Below are 23,384 nucleotides of genomic sequence, written 5' to 3' on the forward strand. Positions count from 1 at the left end.
AATATGTATCTCATTATAATAATAGTTATTTTTCAAATAACATATTATTTTCTAAAAATAAGTTAATGGTTTGTTTAAACATAATATAATGAGTTGAAGGGGAATAAAAAAAATAATAAATAAGGAGGGCTTAAAATGAAATTATCTAAATCTAAATTTTGCTGTCGCCACACTGCTAGGGGCACCCTTGACCTTCATTTTCAGCAGCCATTCAAAAATAAAAAATTTGCATAATAGGTCCTAAATCTTTTAAATTTTTATTTTTTATTTTTTTACTGTTTTAGGTTAAAAATTTAGGGTAGTGCAGCCTATGCACCACTCTCCATCAAGAAAAATATACTATTTTAATACTTAATTTTTAAAACAACCTATTTCGATATTTTATTTTATTTTTTATATTTTTTTTGGTTAAAAAACCCCAATTTAAAAATATTGAGCGTCAGATTAAAATTTCCAGTAAAAACGTAGCGGTTCGATTTAACACCCTACTGACCAAGCGCCTTCTTCAAAACAATTCAAATATCACTCGGAAGCCCGCTCTTTCATTTCACAAGCATAAACAAAGTCCTCCTACCCCCCGCCGAAAAACGAAAGAAAAGAGTGAAAGAGAGAGAGAACGAATCAAATTCAAACGGAGACAGTAGCAGAATAAGAACAACACAGCTGAACCGAAAGAATTTTGAAAGAAAGAAAAAGAATAAAAAATAGGTTCGTCTGATTCTCCTTCTCTTCGACGACTGAAAATGTCCGGTCGCCACGAAAAAGAGAAAGGCGTCAACGTCCAAGTCCTCCTTCGTTGCAGGTTTTCGCTTCTTTTTAACTCTTATTTCGACTTTGGGTTTCTTAGATCCTCTAGTTTTGTTTGATTTCATATATTTTGATTAATTTTTTTGCGGGTAAAAAATAACTTTGTAGGCCGTTTAGCGAAGAGGAGTTACGGAATAATGCGCCGCAAGTGGTGAAGTGTAATGAGTACCAACGAGAAGTCGCCGTTTCTCAGAACATCGCCGGAAAACATTTTGATAGAGTTTTCACGTTCGATAAGGTATCCTTTTTGTGATTATTAATTTTTAATTAATTAATATTATAATTTGATTTGTTTGCCGCTATAAGTGTTTGAATTTGTATTGTTTTATTCTTTTTGTAATCGTAACCAGGTATTTGGGCCGTCAGCACAACAAAAAGATCTATATGAGCAAGCAGTGGTTCCAATTGTAAATGAAGTTTTAGAAGGTTTTAACTGTACTATTTTTGCCTATGGTCAAACTGGTACTGGGAAAACTTACACCATGGAAGGTGAATGCAAAAGATCGAAGGTAGTATTAGATTTATTATCTATACATTTTGTTTTAATTTCATTTTTAACTTTATCCCTGTGCCATTAAGTGTTCTAGTTTGATCCATGCTAAAAAAACGTGACAGACGGCTCCTAATGGCGAATTGCCAGCGGAGGCAGGGGTCATTCCAAGAGCAGTTCAACAGATTTTTGATACACTGGAGGGTCAGAATGCGGAATACAGTGTGAAAGTCACTTTTTTGGAGCTGTATAATGAAGAGATTACTGATTTACTTGCGCCTGAAGAAATTTCCAAAGTTGCTTTGGAGGACAAACAGAAGAAGCAGTTGCCATTGATGGAAGATGGCAAAGGGGGAGTTCTTGTGAGAGGGCTAGAAGAAGAAATTGTTACAAGTGCTAGTGAGATATTTACTTTGCTTGAAAGAGGGTCTGCTAAGCGCAGAACTGCTGAGACTTTGTTGAATAAGCAATCAAGGTAATGGTTCTTTTGTCTGCTTTATATAAGCTTGAGTGTAGTTAAGCTTTTCTTTTTCCCAGTTTTTGTTGATTAAGATATTTTGGTCTATTTCAGTCGGTCGCATTCTCTATTTTCTATTACAATTCATATTAAGGAAGCTACGCCCGAAGGTGAAGAGCTTATAAAGTGTGGGAAGCTGAATTTGGTTGATTTAGCAGGATCAGAAAATATATCTCGTTCTGGTGCTAGGGATGTATGTATTTCTTGTATATTTGCTAATCAATTTGGAAGTTTTTACCAAATTATCTTTAAATCATTAATCCTTCGTTTGATGTTGATATTTACAGGGTCGTGCAAGAGAAGCCGGTGAAATTAATAAAAGTTTACTGACTTTAGGACGAGTTATAAATGCCCTTGTGGAACATCTTGGGCATATTCCGTACAGGTTTGAAACGCCTCATTTAGTTGCTTGACACCTATCTTCCTTTCATGTTCTTCTCTAATTATTTAGTTTAATGGGAATTTAGGGATAGCAAGCTTACTCGATTACTTCGTGATTCACTCGGGGGACGGACAAAGACTTGCATTATAGCTACAGTTTCTCCCGCTGTCCATTGTCTTGAGGAGACCTTGAGTACACTGGATTATGCACACAGGGCAAAAAATATAAAAAATAAACCTGAGGTTTGTTGTACACAATCATTAGACAAGTCAATTTCTTTCGTATGCCACACGTTTCATTTTTTCATTTTATTTTTTTCTTAGACAATAACTAGAAGCATGCTAAAATTTAATGTCAATGGTAACGAGTGCCTGCTATAGTTTCTACAAACTATGCCGGAACTGCTTAGACTTGCAAGTTGCGACATTGTTTGCTTTAAACTGAAGTCTGATAAATGAAGGTTTGTGTTCCTTGAAACTAAATGATATGTATCATTCATGCTCCGGATAGCACTTTGAATTCCCTCCGAGTTCCATGCACTTAAATTTGGTTTATAATCTTCTCATTTAGTACCTGTTATTCATTAAGTGCCGTGGGCTAATAGATGCCTGTGGAGGGAAGTAATTATTCCGTAGTCTATACCATATCTTGAATGTACGTTGAATATGTTGCTATTACGCAATCTTTTTGCTATAAAAATATCCATTTGTTTTATCTTGTTCTTACTATGCAACTGATTGTCTTGTTCTTATTGGCTAGTAATATGATACCTGATGTTTGCAAATGAGAAAAGGTTTAACATGTAAACTATCGATCACTTTATGTAGGTTAATCAAAAAATGATGAAATCAACTCTTATAAAGGACCTCTATGGTGAAATTGAACGCCTAAAGGGAGGTAAGCTACTTCTTTATTGGACGGCTGGTCAAAACAACTAAGGGTATGGGGCAATTCAATTACAATCTATATTGACTATTATACATTCTTTGATGTCCATTTTCTTCAGAGGTGTATGCTGCTCGTGAAAAAAATGGCGTTTATATTCCAAAAGAGAGGTATTACCAAGAGGAAAGTGAAAGAAAGGTGTGCAGTTTGGCTCATACTTCTCCTTTAGCTTTAAGAGTGTAGGTTTACCCCTATAAGAGAGGTTGTATTACTTCGTATTGTTCCTTGATGTCTACTCTCTCTGTATGATATTCTTTTGCTATTGTTGGAAACTTTTGTGTGTTTGTCTACTCTATATATGATTTTTTTCTATACAAGTATAATTGAAATCTTTTTATTTAGTACTCTGGTTATTCAGGTCTACTAAATGTTTCTTTTTATTCGTTATCATTCATGTGGTCATCTGGCATTTGTTTAGGCAATGGCTGAACAAATTGAACAAATGGGGGTCCTTCTAGAAACACATCAGAAGGTTAGCCTTTGTCTGGTGTCACTTTTAAGCCAGATCCTTGGTTTTTTTGTTTGATTTGTAGAGCTTATAAGTTGTCTTCTGTTTTTTTTTCTCCCCCTTGAGCACAGCAACTTCAGGAATTGCAAGATAAATATGTTGCCCAAGTTCGACAATGCTCTGATTTGAGTGGCAAACTTGAGAAGACTGAGGTAAACTGTGTTAAGGTTTTTAGCTGATATTTTGTATTATGGGCTCATGCTAATAGGTGGAAAGTACAGAAAAACTTGAACGAAACCGTCAAATTGCTCGCCAACTCTGAAGAAGAATTGAAGAAGTGTTGCTATGAGTTGGAGGAGAAAGAGTTTGTTATATGTGAACAAAAAAAAGCAGGTACATATCAATATCTACTTGAATTTTGACTATTAATATTTACTTTTTGCTTACATTATTTTTGAATGGTTAAAAATAGAAAATGCTCTAGCACATCAAGCCTGTGTGCTAAGGTCTGACTTGGAGAAAGCTCTTAAGGATAATGCTTCCTTGTTCCTAAAAATTGGTATGCTCTTCAGCGTAGTTATTTCTTAACGTAGCATATATAAATGAATAGAAATATGACCCTATGATGCTCTACTTAATAGGAAGAGAAGACAAACTGAACTCTGATAATAGAGTAGTGGTTAACAACTTCCAAGTAGAACTAGCCCAACAAATTGGTTCGCTTTGCAACCTGGTGGCCTCATCAGTGTCTCAGCAAAATGAGCACCTTCAGAGTGTTGAGAAACTCTGTTGCTCTTTTATTGACATACATGATAAGGTATTGAAAGTTTTCCCCTGGAATGAGCCTCTGATGTGGATTTCATTTAATAGCTCTGGTGACCTTGTATTCATAAATGCTGCTTTTAGGCAATCTTGGAAATGAAGAAAAAGGTGACTGCTGCAAGGGCTTTGCATGTTTCCCACATAGAGGCAATCCAAAATGTTGTGCGTTTGCACAAGGCTAGCTCCAATGCTACCTTAGATGAAGTTTCAACTCTGGCTTCTTCAAATGCACATTCCATAGATGAGGTAAGTGGTGATATCTCGAGTTGGGTTGCATTTTATTCAATTTATTTGGAGTTTTTGCTTGGTTTAATTGTTTCCTTCTCCTTTATGAACTATGGATCAGTTCCTTTCATCTGAGGCCAGTAAAGCAGCTTCAATGTTTGATGATCTTCGGGGTACACTTGCAACTCACCAGGGAGAAATGGCTATTTTTGCAAAGGAACTACGTCAGGTTTGTGTCCCAATCTTGAGCTTGCCTTTTAGACCGTAGCAGTAGAGGACATGCGTTTATTCTGCAATGAATCTTTGTTGCCAAATTTATTGTTTTGGTTGTACTATTTATGTTGTCATAATTATCTGTAGATAGGTTTCATAGCTACATTGCTTTTTTCACTTTATATTAATTTCATTGTCGTTGCTGGTTTCATTTTTTATTGACAGAGGTTTCATGTTAGCATTGAGCAAACAAAGGAAATTTCTGATTATACCAGTGGAATTCTGGATAAGCTTTCGGAAGAGACTATGAGGGCTCAGAATCATGCTGTGGAAGCTGATGAAATTCAAATGAAGAGTATTGCTAGCTTCCAGAAGGCTTTTGAGGTATAATAGACATATTATTTCCACCCCTGAGATATATTTATATGGTCGAAATTTCTTTATCACCAAGCATATGCCATGTAGGAGCAATCGAAGTTTGATGCAGAGAAGCTCATTGCCGATATGACAAATCTTGTTTATAACCATGTTCATCGGCAAAAAGAGCTGGTATGTTTATTCTATATTTGGTTTCTAGTTTCCTTTACGCTTATTTGAAGACTAAGCAACGGTTTCTTTGGCAGGTGGATGCAAGGCTCGTAGATATCAAAGAAAGTGCTGTCGCAAACAAAACATTTTTAGATGGACATGTTTCCTCCATTGAGGGCATTGCAACAGATGCAAAACGCAAATGGCAAGCATTTGCCATGCAAGCAGAAAATGATGCTAAGGACGCTGCTGATTACTCAGCTGTCAAACATTGTCGTATCGAGGAACTCCTACAGCATTGGTAATATATGCCATGTTCATATTTTGAATACGTTTCTCCTCACTTTTTGGTATTGACTTGTCCTTTTTCTTTGTCTATTACTTAAAGTGCGTCTACTGCTGAATCTGCAATCAAGCACGGCAAGTGTACCCAGGAATCTGTGAATGAGATCGGTAGAAAAAATGTTTCAGATATGGTATCACTTATCAGGTTGGTGGCGAACATCTTTTGCGGTCTTTTTTCCGTTGTAAATGGATCCAAAGTTAGTTCATTTTCCCCGTATTAACAATAAATTCTACGTAGATCTAATTTTTGTTGGGAAATTAGTGCACAACCATAATCCGTTCCATTTTAGGATGCTGTTTGTTGTCTCCGTGAAGTTAATTTCATATGTTCCTTTCAGGAACGCTTCTGATGCAAATGAGCAGCATGATGCTGAGATTGATGGTGCCCGCGTTGCAGCTGAGCAAGATGGCTTGAAGAATACTGATGATACCCTTCAGTACATTGATAGTGAGTTTCATTTCTCTTTTTCCATACAGATTGTAGGGTTTTATATTCTATATAAAACATCACTCATTTGTTGTTGCAAAAGTTAGGTCGGAAATGGATCCTCTTATGAATTATATTTTTGGTGGAATTTTGTTTACACAGGTATGTCAGAGCAAGAACTAGGAATTACACGCGGAATTGTGGACTCCATTAAAGCTCATAGCAAAAGCCTTGAAACATTCCAGGATGGCCATTCAAGTCAAGCTTCATCAATCAAGCATAGAGCAGAAGAAACATTCCAGCAAAGATATATGGTATGTTTATGGATGAAGCATTGAAATTAAACCATGGTGACTTGATTTGAGATTTGATACTCAAAAACTAATTGTACAGGATTATGAGCCAAGTGGGACGACTCCAATACGAAGTGATCAAGATGTTCCAAGCAAAGGGACAATTGAATCACTACGAGCCATGCCAATGGAAACTTTAGTTGAAGAATTTCGTGAAAACAATTCATATGAATCATTTGAGCCAAAGGAATTAAAGCCATCGTTAATACCACGGTCACCCCTTAGTCAAATCAATTAGAACCGGTGGTGTTTGATTCATTCTGGAAATTATATTTATATCTGTATGATTAGTGTAAAGTCACTGTTACTATCAATCATCGTTGTGAAGATTGTAAGGTGTATTGCATTGACTAGGGATTTAGTACGAATGATCCTTTCTCAGGGTTTAACGATATTAAGCTCGGAATGGAGTAAACTTGAGCTTGAATCACACACATGGATTAAGGCTTATTCAAGATTCATGTAAAATTGCATTTTCTTCAGCAGCTCTTCATATCTGCCATTTTCGTCCTCAAAATTTAAATTTACATTTGATTTGATAATGGATAATGTGGATTTAAAAATTTATAGATATTTGATTTTTTTTTATGGGTTTGATAATATTTGAATTTTGTTATTTTAATTATCTGCAGATCTAGTGTGGGTGCTAATAATAATTCTTTGGTATTCACTATTTGAATTTGTTTTATTTTTGTGGTTGATGGATTTCGATCTTCGATATTTGGATTTGTTTGAAAATAGATGGTTGATGTTGGGTTCTTATTGTTGCAATGAAATCAAGTTAGTGAGTTACATCGTGATGACGAATTCTTGAAGTTGCAATGATATCCTGATTGGAAGTTTTACAATTTGGTCCCAATTCGTCCTTGAGCTAGCAAGAGTTTTTGTAAGCTCATATAGTACTCAAAAATAATTAAATATGGTGAATATATTTTATATTGCCAGCATGCTGAAATGGTTAAATCGTATTATAATTTGTAGTTGCTCCGGCAACGAATGTGGCATCATGTAGCTTGGATCTAACGGTTAGGTTAGGTTTAGGGTGTTACATACTTGATTGGATGATTTGTGATCAATTGGTTGAATGAATATACATGTATATGTTTGACGATATTATATGATTAATAATGATGATATTTCCCTATTAATGTTGTTGAATGGAGATACAAATATAGTTAGAAGGCCATAGGGTCTGTATTGTTAAGTGGAAGATTTAGTGCTATTCGCATACATATCATGATAGTTCTCTAATACCCTGAGGGTTGAGAATAAATCACTAGCTCAAACACCCTAAGGATACAAATGCATTCTGGTGTGGTTGGTAAGATCAGTGCATTTATGCTTGATTAGCACTTCAATGTGTATTTATTGTGTTGGTGGATTAAAAATGCAATACAACTTATTGTACAGATATGTGTAGCTGAGATGAAGTAAAAATGTTCAAATGATTCATGTTTTGATATGTTAAACTAGATGCAAATATCCTAAAAGTGCATAAAATATTATATCAAGAAATTGAGTAAAACATTGATGTGAATAAGATGAAATGATAAATGATTTATTAGTATATATGTATCCTTGATGTTATTGTGAAATGTTGGTTGGTTAACTTGAGTTATTTTGTTATTTATTTTTATTAGATTTGTTATGTTTATAATGAATTCAAGTTATGTTAACGCTACTAAGTAACAATTATTCAATGTACGGATTTGTTTGTTTCTGTACATAAGTTTTGGATAAAAGCTATAAAAGTTCGCGGTCAAGCATCCAACTCTCCAACTCAAGTCGAAAGCTATTACGATCTTATTTTGTATGTATATATGTTTTCAAGTCATATGGCATGTACCCAAGTTGGTTAATTTGATGCCTAAATTAGTTTTAGCACTTTTGGTAAGTGATCCATAATGCTTTAAAAGGTTGGATTATCTTTTGACTACTATTTAATTATGCTTGTTTATGTTGGTTTGATTGTGTAAATTGGTTGTTGGTGCATGGAAGATTATAATTTGGTGACATTGGAATGTGTTTAGATGGGTTAAATTGATGATTATGGTTTGAGGTAAGTTTTAGGCGAGTTTGGGTTCAATTGGCTAAGGTTTCGGACACTTAAAAGTGGGATTTTGACCATTTGGTCATTAAGTCTCGATACAGAGAGAATATATCTCGAGACCGTTAGAATAAATTTATCTTAATTTTTGCATTCAAGAGCCTTATGCCTCAAGGCATAACTAGTTAGTCTCGAGACAATTACTCTTAGGTCTCGAGACAGAAATACATTGAAACTTAATTAATTTTTGCCCTGTTTCAGGTCTCGAAACAAGAGTCCTTGTCTTGAGATATTCAAATATCAAAGTAGAAGTAGGAAAATAAGGGAGGTTAGTCTTCATACCAAGTCCCGAGACATAAATGTCCTTGCCTTGAGACACATGTAGTGTCTCGAGACTTATTAACTTCAAAGCTAAAATTTCTAAAATAATTCATAACCTATCTCGAGACATAAACTTGAAATTTGACATTTGAGTTTGGATTCGAGTCCTAACTCTGATATCAACTCTTTATAATCCGGTAAGTAGATAAAATTGATTCCTATGTACTATGAATGAATGTGTTTGATCATGAATGGATTTATTGTTCTGAACGAGGAATAAAAATTTAATTTTGCAAATTTATGTTAAGTTAGTTTAAGTTGCTTCGGTAACGTAATGTGATATCACATATTCGGGTCAGTTATGGGGTGTCACATGAGGATTGGTGGTTTTTATGTTGTAAATAAATCAAAAAAAATATTTTGAACTAATTATAAAGAGCTCCCTAGCTTTAGTCAAAGTAAAAAAAAATGCCATGTCAGCGATCTATTAGTGAATTAACGAAAATTTTAACGGTAGTGACAAACTTGAGCAATTATCTTAATTAAATGACTAAATTAACAAAAAAATTAAGTGACCAAAATCAAAATAATACTATTTTAAAGTGACCTGCGGTATAGTTTACCCAATTAAAAGTCTTTTAAGAAGTAGAAATAGTACTAAATGATTGTAATTTTTATGAACTTACAGTTAGAATTAATCAAGAAAAAAATTGTCCGTTTTGTTTTTATACTAATATGAATGGTGAAGTATTTCTTCACTTTAATATATTTCAGGAGATTATTAAAGAAATTTTAATTTCTCCTTTTAAAAGATTTATTACCTTTATATATTTCATTTTAAGACTTTATTACAATGGAAAGAAAATTGAGTAAAATTATATAAGTTCATAAACTTTAAGAGATGTGTAACTTTTGAGGTGATGTTGAAGTTCTCAGGTATAATTGTATCAAAATTATGTGCACTAAGTGACAGACAATTTTGACCTAAGGACATATTTAATCTTTGATGATAATGTTAAATTTTCAATTCTTAAAATATATTCTTGACCAATAAATGTCCAACTTCTTAGTAAATTATTATTTAGTTTTAACCACAGAAAATTATATTTTATTATTAAATTTCCTAACAATCTTAAGGTAAAAATTTTATTTTGTTTATTTTGTTGGATTATCAATTTTTAATAAAAATACATTGATTTTTAACTAACACAACTAAGACTTCTTCGGAAGGGAAGAGTCCACTATTACCCTCATTGATGCATGGTGAGAAACATGGAAAGTTTGTTGAGGTATAACAATTTATCCGGATAAGTATGAAGCTCTGTCTGAAACTAGAGCAACAAAGCAATAAATTCGGATGAAGAATGAAAGAAGTTTGAGCTTCAAAGAGTTGAAACTTACAGGAGAAACAACCAACGAAAAATAGAAGAAAAAAAAATGTTGAAGAAGAAATGAAGTTGACTTTTCATTCATTTCATCTTTCAAAAGTAACATATATGTTACAATAAAATATGACAGTTACCTAATGTATAACTGCTACCACTAATACATGACTTAAAGTTTAGCTAGAATTACACACAAAAGAAGCTGACTTATCAGCCTTTACATCACATTCAAATCTTCAACAAATCCTACTAACTTTAAAAACCAAATTACAAAGCAACTAAAGGAGTTACAAATGAACAAAATAAACAAAATGTTGTTGCTCCACTGGTTCGGCTTAGATGCTAGTCTGCATGCTGGTTTCTTGTTGCATTGCAGGCCAAAGTTTAACACTCCTCCTTGGAATGTATGCAACAAACACTAATGTTTCTTATCAAAACATTAAATCTTGTAACACCGAGAGGCTTGGTTAAGATATCAACAAACTGATTTTCTAAGTTACAATGAACCAGATTCACTTCCCTCGATTGTTCTGCCTCTCGTGCAAAATGGAATTTAATCTTAAAATGTTTAGTTTTGCCATAAAAAACAGGATTTTTGGCTATGGAAACTACTGGCTGATTATCAACTCTGATTTCAGTAGCTTCAATCTGTTCTTCATTCAAATCACATAGCAACTTCCTAAGCCAAATCGCTTGATTAACAGCTGTAGCAGCTGCAATATACTCTACTTTAGCTATCGATTAAGCAACAGTTTGTTGCTTCTTTGAGCTCTAACAAAAGACATCTGAGCCAAGAGTAAAGAAGTAGCCAGAAGTGCTCTTCATATCATCAATGGACCTTGCCCAGTCACTATCAGAATACCTTGTCAGCTTGAGCTCTTTTCCCTTCTCAAATTTCACTACAAAATTCAAAGTCCCTTTCACATATATGAGAACTCTCTTAGCTGCTTTAAAATAAACAATATCACAGCAATGCATGAATCTGGACAGTAAGCTAACAGCATACATGATATCAGGCCTAGTAGCTGTTAAGTAAAGCAAACAACCTACCAGGCTTCTGTATTCCTTTTTATCAACTTTCTCATGATTCCCATTGCTGGTCAACTTTTTACCTTGAGCCACTGGTGTGCTGGCAGTTTTGTAATTGGACATACAAAACTTGTTCAAGATCTTCAGTGCAAAAGCATGCTGACTTATGAAGATGGCTTAGTCTGATTAATTCACTTCTATGCCAAGAAAATATGTCATTTCTCCCAAGTCAGTCATCTAAAAAAAATTCTGCATTTGTATTTTGAACTCATCAATCAGCTCTCCCTTGCTTCCAATTACAAGTAAGTTATCTACATAAAGTGAGACAATCAGAAAAGTTTCATGTTCTGACTTCTTCACATAAAGTGTAGGTTTACTAACACTTTTCTCGTACTCGAGCCTAGACAGGTGTGTATTAACCCTGTCATACGAAGCCCTTGGTGCCTGCTTTAAACTATACAAGGCCTTTTTCAGCTTGTAGACTTTTTCCTCTTCATCAGGAACCTTGAACCCCTCTGATTGTTCAATGAAAATCTCTTCATTGAAAAAGCCATTCAGAAAAGTAGACTTGACATCCAGCTGATGCACTCTCCAATCCTTTTGAGCTACTAAGGCAAACAAAAGCTTTATTGTGTTTAGCCTACCAATAGGAGCAAACATCTCAATGAAGTCGATCCCATATTGTTGGCTGTATCCTTTCACCACAAGTATTGCCTTGTGTTTGTTTAAAGAGCCATCAGTATTGTATTTGACTCTAAATACCCACTTTACACTAATAATTTTCTTCTATTCTGGTCTTTCAACTAATTCCCAAGTGTCATTCTTGTGTATCATCTCCATTTCAGCTTCCATGACCCCTTTCTAACAATCTTCTCTGGCAGCTTCATCAAAATTTGAAGGCTCAACTATTGCAACATCACATCTTTGATAGATGCCAGTAATGCTTCTTGTGCCTCTCACAGGTGCATCATCAAAATTATCATCAACTGGCTCTTCTTCAGCTGGTTCCAGATTGTTGTCTAGCTGGTCTTCTTCACTCAAGTTTGCATCTGTCCCATTCCAATTCGATACCTTTCCTTCATCGAATTTTACATCTCTACTCACCATGATCTTCTTTGTTGAAGGATCAAACATCCTATAGGCTTTCTTGGTGCTGCTGTAACTAACAAAGATCCCTGGTACAAATCTTTTTTCAAATTTGGTTCTCTTCTCAACTGGTATGAGTGTATATTGGACACAACTAAACAACTTTAGGTGTGAAACAGTTGGCTTAAGTCCATGCCAAGCTTCAAAATAAGTCTTTTCTTTAACTGTATTGGTTGACAACTTGTTGAGCAGGCACACTGAAGTGTTCACTGACTCAGCCCAATATTTACTTGGAAATTTACTTTCAAACAGTAAGCATCTAGCCATGTCGAGTAATGTTCTATTCTTTCTTTCATACACTCCATTCTGCTGAGGAGTGTAAATGGTTGTTAGCTAATGATGAATTTCAACTTGCTCACACAGCTTTTGGAACTTCTCAGAGAAATATTCAGTTTCATTGTCTGATCTTAAAGCCTTAATCTTGCAGCCTGATTGATTCTCAACTAGAGCTTCAAACTTGCTGAATGCTTCAAACACCTGTAACTTTTGCTTCAAAAAAGTAGAATCTACTGAAATCAACAATGAACAGCACAAAGTATCTGCTGTCATTCAAAGAAGAAGTCTTTATTGGTCCACATATGTCAGTATGGACCAATTCGAGCTTGCCTTGAACTCTCCATGCCTTATCAACTAGAAAAGGCAATCTTGCCTACTTCCCAAGCTGGCAAATTTCACAAACATTGTCACTAACTTCAACCTTGGACATGTCTTCAACAAGATTTAATTTGTGCAGCAAACTAAGTGATCTATAACTGACTAGCCTAACCTCTTATGCCCTAAACTAGCTGTGTCAGTAGCACTAGTATAGGCCTTTATTTCCAACTGATTCATGTTCAACACAAAACATCTTTCAGTCATAGCCATTGTAACTAGTTATTGACCAGTTGAATCCTCAATAACACATGAGTGTTTCTTGAAAATAAATGAATAACCCTTCTCAATTAGCTGGCCAACACTAAGCAGGTTTTGGTTTATGTCAGGCACAAACAAAACATCTGAAATTACTTTGTTACCTGAATATGTGTTGATCACTACATTCCCTCTGCCTCTGGCCTCAATGAGGTTGCCGTTTCTAATTCTGACTTTAGAAGTAAACCTTCTGTAAAGATTCTTGAACAGCCCTTCATTTGAAGCCATATGAGAGCAACCAGTTCTTGCTGATTTTGCTTGAGGTTACATAATAGGATGCAGAGGAAACATGCTCCTCCTAAGCTTGAACATCCTCAGCAACTTGAGCTTGTGCCCTTCCTTTGTTCTTGCACACCTTCTCAACATGACCAAACTGTTTACAACTTCTACACTAGATATCTGGTTTGTACCAGCAGTATTTCTCCAAGTGTGTACTTCTTTTGCAGTGAATGCATGGTGGAAATTTCTTCTTTCCAGCATCCCTATTTGATTTCTCCTTTTTGTCAAGCCATGGCTTTTTCCCTTTCTAGTTCGAACTTGAGCTTTCTTTGGCTCTTGCTTGGAAAGCTCCTTCTGGATGCTCTTCCAGCCTGTTGGCCTTCCTCTGTTCAAGTACATATAGGGAATTTACCAACTCAGACAATGAGATGGCTGATAAGTCCCTCAAGTCCTCCAATGAGGAGATCTTTGACTCAAATTTTTCAGGGAGAGTTGTAATGACCTTTTCAAGAACTCTGCTCTCATTGAAATCATCACCAAGTAGCCTAATGTTATTGCCCGTGGCTATTATCCTATCAAAGTACTACTTGATAGTCTCTGACTCTTTCATATTAAAGTTCTCAAAGTCTCTTTTGAGGTTGATCAGTTGCTACTGTCTTGTCTTGTCTGACCCCATAAACTCTTCCTTTAGCTTCTCCTATGCCTGTTTTGGTGTGTCATAGGCCATTATCCTAGTGAAAATCACATCAGATACTTCATTTTGCAAGCATGCCATTACTTTGTGTTTCTTGGCACACTCTTTACTATGCTGCCTAGTCTGTGCAATGGTGGGATTGGCCCTTAGTGGAGTTGGTTCAGTGTCATTTTCAAGTACATTTCATAGTCATGTGCTTGCAGGTAAGATTTCATCTTCACTACCCAAATGTGGTAGTTCTCTCCAGCAAATATAAGTGGTGGTAGTGGTGGTGTAAAACTCATCTTGCAACAAAAAAACAACAACTTCAACTTCTTTCTCTTTAAGTTTTCTCCACAAAAAAAGATACCAATAACAGAAGCCCTCAAAGATGGCAGGCTCTGATTACCATTTATTGAGGTTTAGTAACAATTTATTCAGATGAAGTATGAAGCTCTGTCTGAAGCTAGAGCAGCAAAGCAATAAATCCGGATAAAGAGTGAAAGAAGTTTGAGCTTCAAAAAGTTGAGACTTACAGGAGAAACAGCCAACGAAAAATAGAAGCAAAAACAAAATGTTGAAGAAGAAATGAAGTTGACTTCTCATTCATTTCATCTTTCAAAAGTAACATATATGTTACAATAAAATATGATGTTACCTAATGCATAACTGCTACCACTAATATATGACTTAAAGTTTAGCTAGAATTACACACAAAAGAAGCTGACATATCAGCTTTTACATCACATTCAAATCTTTAACAAATCCTACTAACTTTAAAAATCAAATTACAAAGTAGCTAAAGGAGTTACAAATGAACTAACTAAACAAAATGCTATTACTCCACTGGTTCAGCTTGGATGCTGGTTTGCATTCTGGTTTCTTGTTGCATTGCAAGCCAAAGTTTAACAAAGTTTGATGGAACAAACTTTAAGTGGTGGGGTGGTAACAAAAAATGTTCTATTTAAATACATTGAACTTGACTAAGTTCTTAATTAAGGATGAACTGAAACTCTCGAAAACAAAATCTGACTTCACAACTGTTGCTACTGCGAATGCATGGATGCCCAGTAACATCATATGCAAGAATTACATAATGAATGGCTTGGACAATAAACCCTATAGGTCCATTAATAGTGCAAAGACACTATAGGAGGCTTTGTATTGATAGTACAAAGTCAAAGATACGGGTTTGAAAAAATTCATAGTCCAAAATTTATTGATTTAAGATGGTTGATTCAAATACTGTGATAATCCAAGTTGAAGAGCTTCAACTAATCTTGCATGAAATTCTTGTTGAAAGTATCGTTTTAAGTGAATTTTTTTAAGTATATAATTGTCTCCTTCTTAGAATGATTTCAAGAACAACCTTAAGCATAAATGCAAGGAAATGGGAGTTGAAGATCTCATCCTGATATTGAAGATAATAAGTTGCGTGTGAAGAACGAAAGTTATTCTTCAATAGCCTCAAAGGGATATGTGGTTGGACATGTGGTTTGAAACCAAATAAGACCCAAAAGAAAAAGCTTGTTATAAAAGGAAAAAAAAAAACATAAGAAATTTCATGGCACATGCTTTGTATGCTTCAAAATTGGTCATCAAACCAAGGATTGCATAAATAAAACTTCTTTTGGAAAGTTAAAGAGAGGAAATATTTCTTAAGCCCATGTCACAAAAGGGAATGAACTTTTAAAGGAAGTTTCAGAAATGAATTTGTCAGCAGTTGTCTTTGAGGTCAACTTGATCAATAATCTTGAGCAATGGAGGATTGACACTGGTGCCACAAGACATGTTTGAATTGAAAAGAGGATGTTCTCAACTTAGTGGAATGAGAACAACTCTACATGGGGAATGCATCTACTTCAAAAGTACTTGACATTAGAAAAGATACTCGCAAATGACCTTTGAGAAATTTCTCACCCTAAACAATATACTCTATGTAGTAGATATTAGGAAGAACCTTGCGTCTGGATGGTTATCGGCGTATCTTTATGAGGACATTTTCAAAATGAATGTAATTACCATTGTAACGAAGGATGAGAATAATAATGTTGCCTCTTCTTCTTATTTGCTTGAGCCTTATAATGTCGGTAAATGGTTATCTTTGTGATGACATTTTTAAAATGAATGTAATAACTATTCCAACGAAGGGCGAGAATAATAATAATGTTTTGGTAAGGATAATAAATCATGATTTATTACAAATTTTAGATTATCGTGTGATCAAAAAAATTAACATTATTACAAAAAAAGTACTAATATAATGACAAATTGGAAAAAAACCCATAATAAATACAAAGTTGAAAGAAGATGCAACTTTTGGAGTGAAATGCCTTTTAACTTTTAAGGAACATTCCAAATAGATTTTATAATTTAAAATTAATATTTAATTTTTTAGCCCTTAATTTTAATTTTCAATTTATCCAAAAATTAGTTAATAAAATTCGTGAGAAAATTTTAATGGGGGTTGGAAAAAGAGAGAAATTGCGAAAAGTTTGATAGAATTAGCACAAAAGATCCTAATAATGATAAAATTACCGCTACAACTTATTCTGTACCGTTAACTCCCACGTTGTTACAAACTAGTGAAGTGTAACGTGTTGTTTGAATGAGAGAAGTTGTTCAGTTGTTCATTTTCCGAGGGCTTTCCATGCTCCAAGCACTTGCGTGTTCTAGAGTAATAGGTTCAGTTCCGTTGTTGAATGCAAACACTTGAGCATCTTGAAATACTGCTAGCGTTGGATATACCCTGGATGTGATGCACGTTTTGCCTCCCGCCGCAAAACTCTCCACCACCGAGTTATCAATCTGCCAAAACAAATATAGTATTTGATGCATGACTTAGCATGATACCTTATCACTAAATAAAAACGAAAAAAATAGTGAAAGGCTTTTTCATATATACCAAACTCCTAAGTGAAAGCTTTCTATCAGACAAATCAACATCTACAAACCCACCAAACATTGGTTTGTAAACATTAGTCATCACAGTGGAACTGCAACAACGAAAGCAAATAAAAAAAGTATTGAGGTCTGAGATAGTGTGTGTTATGTATATATATAATGGAGGAATAAGGTTGACAGACGGTTCTGCATCAGAGCACATGAGAACAACATGTTTGTTGTTTTGAGCTTTGAATATCCTGAAGAAAACTGGAGAGAATTCTTCCAGCTTTTCTGTAGCGAATGCCAACAGACCGAATGGACCGATGGCACCCTGGACTCTAGATTTCTTTTTGTAACAAAGGTCTCGAGGATCTTTCCAGCTAGGATCAAATGGCTCTGCTTTCTCTAAGTTTGGTATTGAGAAGGTGACTTCAACATCAGCCTGCAAAAAAGATCCAAGGAGATATAAAACAGGATACTCATTCCATTTCATTCAATCAATTTATGTTTGTCATAGTTTCTTTTAGGGACCAGACCTGATTTCCAGTTATTCCACTGATTTTGACAGGCTTTCCAATTTCAAGCTGTTGATTACTCATCTGGACCTTGTTTCCCTTAAGAGTTTCAACGTCATCAATAGGCCATACCAACAATTGCTTTCCACTGGGATCAAGCCTCACTGTTCTTGAAATCGGCTGAGATAATAAGAATCATTAAAAAAAAAAAAGGCATTAAAGTTTATATTAAGTTGATAACTATAGCACCTAAAACATATAAAATAATGAAGATAGTACCATAATTCCAGCCCATCCTTTTTTAACATCTTCTTCCTTAGAATCCGACTCATTAGCCCAACTCCATACAACCCTCCTGAACTTCACAGGGTCATAGAATGACTTGGATGCATAAAAATTTCCATAATCTAATTTAAGTCCATCCCACCCATCAACTTGGCCCTTGTCGGGAACATATTTATCTTGGTCTGGGAAATAGGTGCCAATTGTGTAATACTCAAATCTTGTAACATCTAAGCTCACTTTCAGAACATGTTTCACATCCTTCCCTAGTTCAGAAAAATCCAATCCCTTTTCATGGGATGTTGAAACAGGGAAAAAATCTGGACATTCCCACATGCCTGTGTTAGGGACCTCGTGCAAAGGACGAGCCGTTTTGGTCCATGTCTTTTTATCCTTGCTCTTGAACAAATAGGCCACCCCTGTACTGCGTTTTCTACTTCCTACCAATATATTCCAATACCCATTCGCTTGCCAAGCAGTTTGTAGGGTCACGAAAGGCACTGCCATTGATTTCTTTATCAGCAACCACCATTGGGTTCCCTTCCTTAGGCTTTACCCATTTACGTAGGTTCTTATCTGTTATATCTGCCGGTATGGCGTAGTTTTGAACCTGCTGTCCCTTGGCGTCTACCCCTGTGTAGTAAATTACTGGATTACCGTCAGGGTAAACGGTGGCTGAACCTGACCAAGTGCCCTTTATGTCAAAGGGTTCTGAAGGAAAGATTGCTGGTTCAAGGGCTTCCCAATTCACCAAATCCATTGAGATAGAATGGGCCCAAACTATGTTGCCCCACACTGACCCTTTGGGATTGTATTGGTAAAACAAATGGTAGGATCCCTTAAAACACATGGGGGCTGTATCATATAAACACATGAATTGTGAGAATAAATTACTTTAGCTCAATTACAGGAAACTGGACTAATATTACTCACCATTTGGATCTACCCTTGGAAATTTTCAGTTTTTTGAACGCCCCCAACGAGAAAGAACCAAAGCAAAGAAAGAAACAAGGAGTCAGTGATGCTAACTCCTTAACATATATCCAAAAAAAAAAAACATAACAGCATGATAGAATTGATGGTGTCTAAATTCATTTTTAATATATATTTGATGTATTGAAAATGTATTTACGTCTATATATTTCAAATGTTATTTGCTGAAAATCTATTACAGATAAATAATACTAAAGGAAAAGAAAGGAAAGGAAAGTAAAGTAAAGAAATGATTGTATGAATCATGAATATTATCCTTTACCAATAGTTTTATGCCACATCAATAATTTTATTCAGAATCTATAGATTTTTTTTAAAGATGAAAATACTGAAATTTAAGATGAAAATGCTGACGTGGCATAAAACTATTGAAAAATGAATGCAACCCTTTTCCAAGGAAAGGACGAATATATTTATTTCTTATTTGGTTGATATATTTATTTTTTATCTGGATATTTAAAATTTATAGAGGAAAGGAAAACAAAGAAAAGGAATTTCAACTCCTTTCATTTGGTTAACCTAAAAGAGAAAAATTTATCTAAAATTTTCGATTAACCTTTACATAAATAATTAAAAGTTAAGAGAGTAAAATAATTGATTTGGATAAAAGTTTCATAAAAGAAGAGTTTAGCAATCTAAAACAAAACTAATATTAAAAAGTTAAGCCAAATAGCTAAAAAGAATTTGATACGTTTATTTCTTAAATAATTTAAAAATCAAAAGTCTAAAAATATAAAAATGATATAAAATACTAAAATGTTATATTTTAATAAAAATTAAAAAGAGACCTAATAATTCAAAAATTAAAAAAATAATACAACAAAATAAATTTCAAAAATTAAATGAGTTCGAAAATTAATTTGATACAATAATTTCTTAAAAATATTTAAAAAAAATCAAAGGGTTTTAAAAATCCAAAAAAGAATATAATGATAGGGTTGTAGACTTTGAAGACAAGAAATAAAATAAAGACTTAATAATCCAAAAATAAAAAAGAATGATATGCAAAAATAAAGAGTTATGATAAAATAGTCAGACTTTTGTTGATATTTAAAGGATTAAATGATTTGTACATATTAGGGTTGAATGTTGGATCAAATCGAGTTAAATTGAATGAAGAAATTTTAAGTTAATTGAATTGACAAATTTTATTTTATCATCCTAATTTGATTTGATTTTTTTCAAATCGAGTTAAATGAAATTTAAGTCGACTCAAATCGAGTGATATTGTTCAAGTTAAATTAGAAAATTAAACATGCATGTCAAATTAAAATTTTGTTACAAGACATAATTAATTCCATGTTAAAACACATAAATTTGAAAGTATATATATTTAAAAACCTTTTCAAAGCAAAATAAAAAAATCAAGATACATTAATTTGATAAACTTGAATAATTAATTAACTTATTTCAGTCTCACAATTATTATTTTAAAATATTTTTAAAATTTTAACCTTCTTTATGTATTCTTATAATTTTTAATTTTTTAAAAATATAAAATTAGGATATTGTTATAACTATTTGGAATTTTAAAATTATTTTGAATTATTTTGTAATTTTTGTTGAGACAGAGATGTCAATTTGCTCATTTTCAAAATTGACAGGATTAAAAGGATATTTACACTAATCTGTTATTCGAATTATAAAATTCAGCTCGACTTGAACTCTAAATTTAAATTATGAGCATTCGAATAACTCAATTTGATTAACTCAACATTTAAATTTTTTATTTTTAATTTTTTTAAATTAAATCGAATTTTACTTACTTCTTATATGGATCTCCTACACAAATGCCATTGAAGTTGATATCCACCCACTTTTAAGATTATGCAACTTTGACAACAAAATCCAAAATTATAATGGGAAAGTAAATTTGTGTCTCCCCCAGACTGCCGAACCCAATTCTTTTTCTTTTCATGGTTCTGGTTAAGTTCTATGTGGATGAGGGGAACCCAAATTTTCTTTATGCTAAAAAAAGAAACGCTGAATAGTGGGGGAGAAAAGGACATAAAATGCGTACTATGTTTCAGTTTTCCCCCTCAAAATGGAAGTCTTCCTTAATAAGGATTCACCGCGACCATTTTATATGAAGAAGTGATATAAAGTTTGTGTATATAGATATATAAGCAGGTAAAGAAAATGACTTTTCAAGCATTTTGTCGTGGTGACACAGCTTAGCTTTGTAATGGCACGCGTGATTCCACCATTATTAAACAACAAAAAGCAAATAAAGTTGGCAGTTGCTAACTAGTTCTTACAAGATACGTCCACCGAGTAATGAGGATTTCATATTAATTAGGGCATGTTTGCTGCCACTACGAAACTATCATTTTGACCTTCACCCTCAGCAAACGTGAAAGTAAAATTCTTTTATATAAGAGATGACATTCAATCAATTTACAAGTTGGAATCTTAGTATTTGAAATCTTTATTTATTTATTTCCGAGCTATGATCTACTACGTAGAGCTACGTGATTCTTAAAGAATTGATGGAGAACGTACCATTGAGCCAATGCTGTGGAGGCTAAAAGTGGTAACCTGTTCTATGGAGTTGCCTAACCGTAGATGCAGCTAGAGATTCATATTCAGGATAAATCCTATGAGAAGCTTCCACTCCATTGTTAAAACTGAGTATTGCAATAATAACATTCCATACTATTAAACAAAGACGAAGAGACTTTGAAACTTCCATCACAGTGATTAAAGAGGTAAAGCTACAACTTAATGCTTCATTCTAAATTTGATTTGGTGATTTATAACGTTATGAGAGAGGTCTAAAAACCGGATTGGTTTTCGTCACATTAATTATACCTTCATTGAATGGATTATTATACAAAATTAGATTAAATGTGAATATATATATTCTGTTGCATATGAACTTAAAAGGAGGATGTTGACCAATTATTAAGGGGCATAATGTCTTCCCCAAGAGATTTAGTTATACTTTCTGGAGAATATATTTAAAAAGTTAAATAAATAAATAGTTTTTGAGGCAAATATAAGAAGAGTGGCTGTTCGCACAAAAACGAGTGAATGATCATGAAAAAAAATATGAAAAGTGGCATTTAAATGGATGGCATATCCGAGTTTTTACATAGGAAAAAGTCCTATCTCCTGATAGTGAAGGAGGTGGGTATGTACAAGTGTTGATGCATAGGCTACATTATATCAGGCAATGTAAGAACAAGTATCGTAACATCTTGTACCACACCTAAAGGTAGACTGTGTCTTGTAAAATTGGTAGTTTTGATTAAGGGTACTTTTTTTATTTTATTCATAAAATTGGTAGCAAAATTATTCATAATTCTCAACTCAAATAAATTAATATTTGAGTTTAATAAGAATATTTTGGTGGTAATATATTAATGATGAAAGATAAGTAAATTTTATCAGCTAAGTAATAATATGGGTGTTCAAATGGTTGATTTGATTAAAATCTGAGCCAAACTACTATTAATTGAATTAACTAAAATTTTGAAGCCCTTGACTATTAATCGAACCTATTTTTAAAAATTTATTAACTGAATTAACTGGAATTAACTGTAATGTTATTTTCTTTGTTCTTAGTTCATAAAATGAATATTTATAAATTCATTAGTTTTATAATATATTAGACTTATCTATAATATGTGGGGCTCATATATATAATATTATTAATCTTGGTTAATCGATTAATTCGGTTAATTATTTACTTTTGATTTGAATTAATCGATAACTAAAATTAAAAAAATTAATTGACCTCCGATAGAATTAAGTTGGATAGTCAAGTTGATTAACCAAACTAATTCATTTTGGTAAGTTAATTCAGTTTTAATTAAAATTTTCATACCGTTAAGTGATAGTTGAAGATCATGGTTGATGTAATTAAAGTAATTTGTTATGGATACTACTAAAGATTTTTGATGATTTAAATAAGTTAAAATATGAAGATTATATGGAGAATAATTTGTGATAATTGAATTCATTTCTTGATAATTTAAAAGATATGAATAATTAACAAATAAATAAAATATTATCCCATTTATCCTTTAGTTGGATGAGGTTATGATGGCTTATAAATAAGTGGCATTACCGTTGGATTGAATGTACAGCGCAATCTAATTCATTTGCAAGGGATATTTTTATGTGCTTCCACTTTCACTTCTGAATGTTTAGTTTATACCTCTAGCAAGGAAGGTGAGTGTTTTTGTAGTGAGTTCATTGAGTAATATAATAGAGAGGTTGCAACGGTTTGTAAGGTAATGGGCTTAAATCTTTTATTGTAATTAAGAATACAGTTGATTCATTTTTGGGTAAGGTCTCATGGATATTTGGTCGAAAATTATTAAACCATTATTTAATAATTTCAATAAAATTATTCCTAATTAAGATTAATATGAAATCCAATCCATATATTATTTTAACCGCATCCTTTATGCATGCACATTGAGTATGTACATACATATCCTTTAATGTTGGAAATTAAGCTTCCGAGGAT

The 23,384-nt window shown here is 33.5% G+C and overlaps 1 protein-coding gene and 1 pseudogene across 1 annotated transcript; one reads left to right on the forward strand and one right to left on the reverse strand.

The window, feature by feature from the left end:
- The first annotated feature begins 459 nt into the window (after window positions 1-459).
- LOC108454427 (kinesin-like protein KIN-5C) lies at window positions 460-6,970 on the forward strand. Its single transcript, XM_017752885.2, has 23 exons — window positions 460-802; window positions 916-1,045; window positions 1,158-1,316; window positions 1,423-1,772; window positions 1,869-2,007; window positions 2,102-2,199; window positions 2,282-2,438; window positions 3,024-3,093; window positions 3,203-3,279; window positions 3,560-3,613; window positions 3,721-3,801; window positions 3,871-3,982; window positions 4,062-4,148; window positions 4,231-4,406; window positions 4,496-4,657; window positions 4,758-4,865; window positions 5,075-5,233; window positions 5,315-5,398; window positions 5,473-5,678; window positions 5,766-5,867; window positions 6,061-6,170; window positions 6,312-6,463; window positions 6,543-6,970. The coding sequence occupies exons 1-23, from the start codon at window positions 744-746 to the stop codon at window positions 6,738-6,740; spliced, it is 3,030 nt and encodes a 1,009-aa protein (XP_017608374.1). The 5' UTR covers window positions 460-743; the 3' UTR covers window positions 6,741-6,970.
- Window positions 6,971-16,721: 9,751 nt separating this feature from the next.
- Window positions 16,722-21,599, reverse strand: LOC108456042 (beta-fructofuranosidase, insoluble isoenzyme 1-like; annotated as a pseudogene).
- Between the last annotated feature and the right edge of the window lie 1,785 nt (window positions 21,600-23,384).

Source organism: Gossypium arboreum, chromosome 9 (assembly GCF_025698485.1).
Source record: "Gossypium arboreum isolate Shixiya-1 chromosome 9, ASM2569848v2, whole genome shotgun sequence".
Classification (NCBI taxonomy): Eukaryota; Viridiplantae; Streptophyta; class Magnoliopsida; order Malvales; family Malvaceae; genus Gossypium; species Gossypium arboreum.

Coding starts and splice junctions, on each gene's coding strand:
- LOC108454427 (XM_017752885.2), top strand. CDS start 744: ATGTCCGGTCGCCACGAAAAAGAGAAAGGCGTCAACGTCCAAGTCCTC. Junction 4,407..4,495: donor TTATTGACATACATGATAAG/GTATTGAAAGTT, acceptor TGCTGCTTTTAG/GCAATCTTGGAAATGAAGAA. Junction 4,866..5,074: donor TTGCAAAGGAACTACGTCAG/GTTTGTGTCCCA, acceptor TTTTATTGACAG/AGGTTTCATGTTAGCATTGA.